The sequence below is a fragment of the Notolabrus celidotus genome, chromosome 9 (genome assembly GCF_009762535.1).
Source record: "Notolabrus celidotus isolate fNotCel1 chromosome 9, fNotCel1.pri, whole genome shotgun sequence".
NCBI classification, from domain to species: domain Eukaryota; kingdom Metazoa; phylum Chordata; class Actinopteri; order Labriformes; family Labridae; genus Notolabrus; species Notolabrus celidotus.
Window position 1 is genome coordinate 1,106,225 of NC_048280.1, and position 7,704 is coordinate 1,113,928.

The 7,704-nt window shown below is 38.7% G+C and overlaps 1 protein-coding gene and 1 long non-coding RNA gene across 2 annotated transcripts; one reads left to right on the forward strand and one right to left on the reverse strand.

Annotated features, from left to right (window-relative positions):
• Positions 1 to 1,520: 1,520 nt before the first annotated feature.
• Positions 1,521 to 6,774, forward strand: LOC117819073 (GTPase IMAP family member 8-like). Its single transcript, XM_034692285.1, has 5 exons — positions 1,521 to 1,878; positions 2,159 to 2,218; positions 2,382 to 3,014; positions 4,241 to 5,434; positions 5,569 to 6,774. The coding sequence occupies exons 1-5, from the start codon at positions 1,860 to 1,862 to the stop codon at positions 6,708 to 6,710; spliced, it is 3,048 nt and encodes a 1,015-aa protein (XP_034548176.1). The 5' UTR covers positions 1,521 to 1,859; the 3' UTR covers positions 6,711 to 6,774.
• On the reverse strand, positions 4,095 to 5,075 carry LOC117819087. Its single transcript, XR_004632452.1, has 2 exons — positions 4,767 to 5,075; positions 4,095 to 4,379 (listed from the first exon to the last, which is right to left on the reverse strand). It is a non-coding gene; the product is annotated as an uncharacterized LOC117819087 (long non-coding RNA).
• Positions 6,775 to 7,704: the final 930 nt, after the last annotated feature.

Genomic DNA, 7,704 nt, shown 5'->3' on the forward strand with positions numbered 1-7,704 from the left:
ATGACTAACTTCACCCATTAAAATATTTATGAACGCATCTGCTCTGCAATAAAACACCCCAAACACAAGGACTCAAATAAAACCATCTTTATATACTCATGTAGGACAACTTGGCTTTGAAATCAGATTCATAATCTGCTGGATGGAAAAGAAACTTCAATAAATCCTTCATAGAAACAACATGTCTAAGTGAGAGGTTTAACCTATAACAAGTTGTTACTAAGATTTAGGTCATTATAAGTTTTGATGAAAAATAATCTTCATTTTTCTTACAATAGTAGTTAATGTGTGAGTGACTCATTATATCAAAGCTGACTCATTTGAGTGTTTTTCAGCCATCACTGCAAAATCAACATATTTTAAAACTGATTTTTATCATGCAGAATAAATGTCTTAAATGTTGTCAGCCATCTTGGTTTTAATGAGAGCCTTTGTTACAGTATGAATGTGGCTGCAGGGATAAATTCACTTTATGTAACCTCGGTCAAAACAGTGTTATTCTTTTCTCACAGTACAAGGAACTAGAGAGTCTCTCTTGATTCTCTTGGTGGGATAACAAATGTCAGTAAATTTGGTCCCAGGAGATATGCTTTGCATTATGGTACGTTAGAAGGGCATGAGGGCCCATTTGTACGCAATGAGGAATAACTTCTCAGTGATATCATTCCTGGTGTTTGAGTCCAGCAGTGCTGAGCAGCAAATGTTAAGCTGCCTTTTTTTGTAGTGGTTCAGTTTCAATACAAGTTATGACCTCAATCGTTGTGTTCAGTGTTGCTGAGCTAGCTACAGCTAACTGAGGCTCACTGAAGGACACAGTAAAAAGTATACAGTTACTAAAACAGTCTTTATTTGAAAAGCCAAGTCACATTTGAAATCTTCAGATCAGTGAACCTTCATTAAGTTTAGCTGAGCTCAGCAGCTACAAAAGGGATGTAAAATAGAGGTGAAGCAAAGTATAATGAGTGTGAGAATATATATCAACTGCTGGTTATGTGTAAGGCTTACAGTCCTTGGTGTACAATTTGAAAAATGTTAAACATTAACTAAGCTGTTAAACTGATATAAAATCTGATATGTCACAACAGATATTATCTTCCTGCCCTCTCTGCTGTTATTATGGAGATTAGTATACACTGACCGCTGCCTCACAAACAAAGTGAATGGACTGATGTGCTAGCTTGATTAGCCAGATGTTATGAGCACTTTACTTGAGTGTTGTTGTTTAAACTAATGTTAATTTTTGAATTAAGCAACAAAGTCTGAGACTGAGTGTCAGCATTCTTGTTTGATGTTTGTTTGCACTAGTTGGCAAAGTTGGACACAGATTGAAATTTATATATAAATATTTACTTTGGATTAAATGTTCTAATTTTTTTTTTCTTTAAGGACTGTATTTTTTAAATAGAGAAATATGTTTATTCTGTTCAATTAAGTAATGGAAAAAAGGTAATATAATGATGATCATGATTCTGCCTCCCAAAAAATAATGATTTTTTTGGGCCATATTGCCCAACCCTAATCCTATACACTTAATTATTATTTAACTAAGAAAAGGTCATTTAAAATAAATATTTCTCTCAAAGGGGTCCTGTCTAAAACAGGCAGCAGCAAAAACAAAGTTTATGACAATCAACAACCAGCCATTAATTGAATCATAGTACCGAATACATGAGAATAACACTTAATAAGACATTTAGTGACATGTGAACCATCATCAAGACAAAAAAAATACATCTTGATAAGGTTTGTTATCCTCAGTAACCAAACTGACCTCCACACTCATCTTTTTCTCTCATTCTCAAACCCTGCTGTTCTTTTCCAGTTGAATCAGTCTCTGATGTTTACAGCAGAGTGACGTCATGGCGACTGCAGCAGCAGGTGAGTCCAGTCAGACTTTAACAGGTAACACTCCTCTCTCTGTTTCCATATTATACAGACAACAGAGGAGCTTCTTACTCAGATGTTACAACAGGACAGAAACAGGAAACAGTCCTGGAACACCTAATGTCAATGAAACAGTTTAATCATGAGCTGACGTTTTCAGCTCTACATTTATCATTCTAAATACAGAGGTGTCTGATGTATGTTCATATCTTTACTAATAACTGTAATGAAAGTCTATGTTCACGACTGATAACATTAATCTGTGTCCTTCCAGACACAGATGATCTGTTTCCTCTGAGGCGCAGGAACAGCATGGGATGGTTGCCACCTCACAGTGAGTCAAACTTCTATCCAGGTTTATTAGAATACCTGTGTTTATAGTTTATGTGAGAAACATTTTAAGTAGATGATCATACCCTGAGAATTAAAAACGAGTGGAGCCAGAAATAAAAACAGTAAACATGAGTTACTCTTTTTTCAATCCTTGTTTTTCACAGTGTCTGAGCTGAGGGTGGTTCTGCTGGGGAACAGCTGGTCTGAGAGGAGTTCAGTGGGGAACTTTATACTCAGAGAGACTGAGTTCAACACTGAGGAAGAACCAGACAGCTGTTTGAAGTTCAGAAGACAGATAAAGGAGAAAGACATAGTTCTCATCAACACTCCAGATCTGCTGAGTCCCCACATCTCTGAAGACAGACTGACAGAACATGTGACAGCCTGTGTGAGACTCTCTGATCCTGGACCTCATGTGTTCCTGCTGGTTCTACAGCCTGAAGACTTCAGGGAGGAACACAAACAGAGTCTCTGCAGAGCACTGGAACATTTCAGTGATCGATCATTTGATCATTCATTGGTTTTGATTTTATCACGAAGAGAGGAGAGTCCAGGCTTAAAGAAGAAATACAAGGAGCACCCTCCATTAAGAGACATGATCATAAAGTGTAAATACAGACACTTGAAACAGAAACACCTTGACCATTCAGAGCTGTTAATGCGTTTGAGTCAAATAGTAAAGGAGAATAGTGGAGAGCATGTCATCTACAAAGCATCTGAGGAAACAACAGCTTCATTACATGACTATCATCAGAGCCTGAAACCACAGGGAATACTGACTTCTGTTAAAGCCTTTGGTAAGTCCAGAAATAATCCTGATAACAGTGAGAGTCTTCTTCACACAAATCTTTCTTCACTGAATTAGAGAATTAAGCTGAACACTAATGAAGTCATCTCTTCACAGGACTGTCTGCTGTTACCAAAATCACTCCACAGTTCCTCCTCTCAGGGAAAAACACGTCAACACAGGGTAAGAAAATGATCTCAATATTAATCCATATTTACTGATACATTTTTTTTAGGAGTCTTCTCTCTCGTGTTCACCCAAACACATTATACAATTCTTTTATATTGAAAAAAATATTTTTTATCTTAATATATTTCTCTTATCAGTTCCTCATATCTTTAATATTTTTATCAAGCTAAAGTGAGAGTTGCTAGTTTAATCCAAGAGTCAACTAGTCGTCAGACATTTATTCATTTAACCATTTAAAGGTTTTTTTTAAAGGGGATATTAAAATGTGTTGAGTTCAAGGTCTGTTAAGAAAGTTTACATCACTGTGATACACTCCAAAAAAATGTATGTAATAATAAACTCTACTAGCTCTGTGCATGTGCTCTCAAATAATTGGGACACATGCACAGAGCTAGCTGCCTTTGTCAACAATGTATGGAGCAGCTCCTCCTTGGTCTGCAGAGCTAACATGAGCTGCACCTGGGTAACCAGTGACTGCAGCGTTGGGCTGTCTGGCAGCTAGCTTAGTAGAAGCATGCCGTTTGGTTAGGAGAGATTTCAATTACTAGTGGACACAGTTTTTTTCATGCACAGAGACGACAACTCCATATTCTTGTCCTTTTCCTCAAGGGTTAAATAATGTTGGTATTTCACAGACAGTTTGAATGATCATCAGTCATTGTCTGTGTTTAATGTGTGCAGCACTCTTTTTCTCAGGATGCTACTGTGCTGACATGGGCACAGCTTTGCCCGCTGAGTTTGATGAGTAATCTTAAGTAGTTTTCTTCTATTTGATGATGATGCTGATGAAGTATTGAGCCTTTTTAAAATGTATGTTATTTTAACAAGAATATGAAATTTGAAAAGTAACTAGATACACTTCAAGTCAGTAAATATTGGAGTAACATGTTACTCACAACACTGCTTATAAACACATTTTATTCCACATAATGTTTAGACTTGGAATTGAACATTAACCTGCCTGTAGATCCTCCCACATCAACAAAACTGAGTGACGTCATTCTAGTTATAACTTTATGGTATTTTATTTTCTCTGCTGTGTTTCAGAATCTGGATTCAAGATTATCCTGCTGGGAAAAAGTGACGACAGAAAGAAAAAAATGTCCAACTTCATCATCATGCATGATCAAACTGGTCATCATGGAAAACACCCTCAAACCAAACGAGCCAGAAACTGTGAGGTCACCTGGGGAGAGTGGAAAGGAAACCCACTAACAGTGGTGAAAACTCCAGACCTGTTCAGTCTGAATGTGGAGGCTGTAAGAAGAGAGGTGGAGAGCTGTGTGAGTCTTTGTCCTCCAGGACCAAATGTTCTGCTGCTGTTAGTGAAACCTTCTGATTTCACTGAAGAGAACAGAGAAACACTGAAGTTCATCCTCAGTCTGTTTGGTCAAGATGCTTTTAAACACTCAGTGATCATCAGCACACATGAGGGCGGTCAAAAAGACGACTCTTTTAGACGTCTACTTAAAGACTGTGGAGACAGACACTACAGGATGACTGACAACAACATCGACTCATTAATGACACAGATTGAGAGCATTGTGTGTGAGAACAAAGGAGACTTCCTCACCCTCACTGAAGAGTTGATCACTCTGAAGACTGAACACATGAAACCAGCTTTAAACCTGGTCCTGTGTGGGAGGAGAGGAGCAGGGAAGACTTCAGCAGCAAAGTTCATTTTAGGTCAGACAGGTCTTCATTCAGCCTCCAGCTCATCAGAGTGTGTTAAACATCAGGGAGAGGTGTGTGGACGTTGGGTTTCCCTGGTGGAGCTTCCTGCTCTGTGTGGAAAACCTCTGGAGACAGTGATGGAGGAATCACTCAGGTGTGTCTCCCTCTGTGATCCTGAAGGTGTCCATGCATTCATCCTGGTCCTACCTATGGGTCCTCTCACTGATGAAGACAAGGGAGAGTTAAAGATCATCCAGGACACCTTCAGCTCTCGAGTCAATGGCTTCACCATGATTCTGTTCACTGTAGAGTCAGATCCTACAGCTCCAGCTGTTGTTAACTTTGTGAAGGAAAATAAGGAAGTTCAGGAGCTCCTTCAGAGCTGTGGAGAAAGATTTTTTGTTCTCAACATCAAGGACAAACAGCAGATCCCAGAGCTGTTGGACACGGTGGAGAAGGTGCAAACAGATGAAGACAAACCCTGGAGCTACACAACAGAAACATTTGCACATGCTCAAATGGAAAAGATCAGCATGCTACATGCTAAGCTTGAAGACCGAGTATATTGTAAGTATATATTTTTTTATTTGTGAATGTGACTGTATTAATTTTGTATCATAGTAGCCAGTTAAAGGTAATGCTTCGCAGCTTTTACTGTTCTGCCTCCATTCAAACTAAGTCTTGGCCCTCTTATTTCACAGGTGATGATGAGAAGCAGAGCTCAGAGGGTCTCAGGATTGTGATGATCGGGAAGACCGGCTCTGGGAAGAGTTCTTCAGGAAACACCATTCTAGGAAGAGAGGAGTTTAAAGCTGAATCCAGTCAAAAATCAGTCACTAAAGACTGTCAGAAAGCAGAAGGTGAAGTGAACGGTCGTCCTGTCACTGTTATCGACACTCCTGGTCTGTTTGACACGACTCTGTCTCATGAAGAGGTTCATGAAGAGATGATAAACAGCATCAGTCTTCTGGCTCCAGGTCCACATGTCTTCCTGTTGGTGATGCAAATCGGAAGATTCACACCTGAGGAGAAGGAGACATTAAAACTGATCAAAGAAGGCTTTGGGAAGGATGCTGAGAAGTTCATCATCATCCTTTTAACTGGAGGAGATTCACTAAAACGTAAGAAGATGTCTATTGAAGAATACATCGCTGAGAAATGTGATGATTCCTTCAAGAAACTGATCTCTGACTGTGGAGGAAGATACCACGTGTTCAATAACGATGACGAACAAAACAGAACTCAGGTCAGTGAGCTGATGGCAAAGATCGACACAATGGTGAAGACAAATGGAGGAAGCTGCTACACCAATGAGATGCTGCAAGAAGCTGAAACTGATATAAAGAAAGAAATGGAGAGACTCTTAAAGGAGAAAGAAGAGGAGATGAAGAGAGAGAGGGAGGAACTTCAAAGAAAACATGAAGAAGAAATGAAAGAAATGGAGGAAAGAATAAAAAAATGGAAAGACATGAAAAAAGAGATAAAGAATAGAGTAAAAGAACTTGAAGAAAAAGAAAGAAGAATAAAGAAGGAGCGTGAGGTCAGACTGCAAGAAGAGGAAAGGAGAGAAGAAGAAGACAGGAAGAGAAAAGAACAGGAAGAACTTCAACGACAGGAGTGGGAGGAGAAACTTAAAGCGTTGGAGAAAAAGATAAAGTCAGAATTAGAGGAAAAAGAAAACATTAACAGACAGCTGGAGGAGAGCAGAGAAAAGATGAGAGAAGAAAGAGAGAGTCAAGACAAACAACAAAATGAGTGGTGGGAAAAACGAAATAGAGAAGAGGAACGGAGGCGACAGGAGGAACAAACAAGACTCAGAAAACTTCAAGAAGAGTTTGAATAGGAAAGAGAAAATTATGAAAAGAAAAGAAAAGAAAAGAAGAGGAACAGAGAAGACAAGAAGAAGAAATGAAGCTAAAGAATCAACAGAGAGAAGAAATTGAAAAGGAGAGAAAACGGAGAGAAAAAGAACTAAAAGAAAAGCAGGAAATCATAAAGAAGGAAAAAGAGGAAAAGCAACTGAGAGAAGAAGAAGACAGGAAGAGAAAAGAACAGGAAGAACTTCAATGACTGGAGTGGGAACAGAAATCTGAAGCTTTGGAGAAAAAGATAAAGATAGAATCAGAGGAAAAAGAAAACATTGACAGAAAGTTGAAGGAGAGCAGAGAAAAGATGAGAGAAGAAAGAGAGAGTCGGCAAAGGAAACGGAGAGCATGGTGGGAGAAACTCTTAAAGAAAATGAACAGATAGGATATGAGGAACAGATGAAACTGAAAAAACTGCAGGAAGAATATGAAACAGAAAAAGAAAACAACAAAAAGAAAAGAGAAGAAGAGGACCGAATTAGAAAGCAACAAGAAGAAACAGTGGAAAAGCCTTCGAGGAGTTTAAGACAGAAATTGAGAATCTGTAGAAAACACATGAAGAGCTCAAGAGACAAACATGAGGGAATCTGCAGCGCAGAAGGAGAAAGAAATGAAAGACAAAGATAAACAATATGACCTCTTGAAGGCGCTTAAAGCCCACAGTGAAGAAACACCGAGCTGCACTCTGTAAAACAGTAAAGTGTTCCAAGAAGAAATTAAAAATTACTGAAAGAAAACATGAAAAAGAAGCAAAGAAAGAACAAACTGAGGAGGGAAGGGAGAAACAGGAAGAAACTCATGAAAGAGAAATAACTGATCTGTTGAAGGAGCTCATGGGTGAAGAGGACTCATCAGGGTGTACGATTTTATAAGATGTCATTTATGTAGGAGTCATTCTGACAAAGCAGTTCTAGACGGGCTCTCTCTCTTTCTGAAGTGTTTGCTGTGTGTTTTTTGTTAATTGTTACTTTT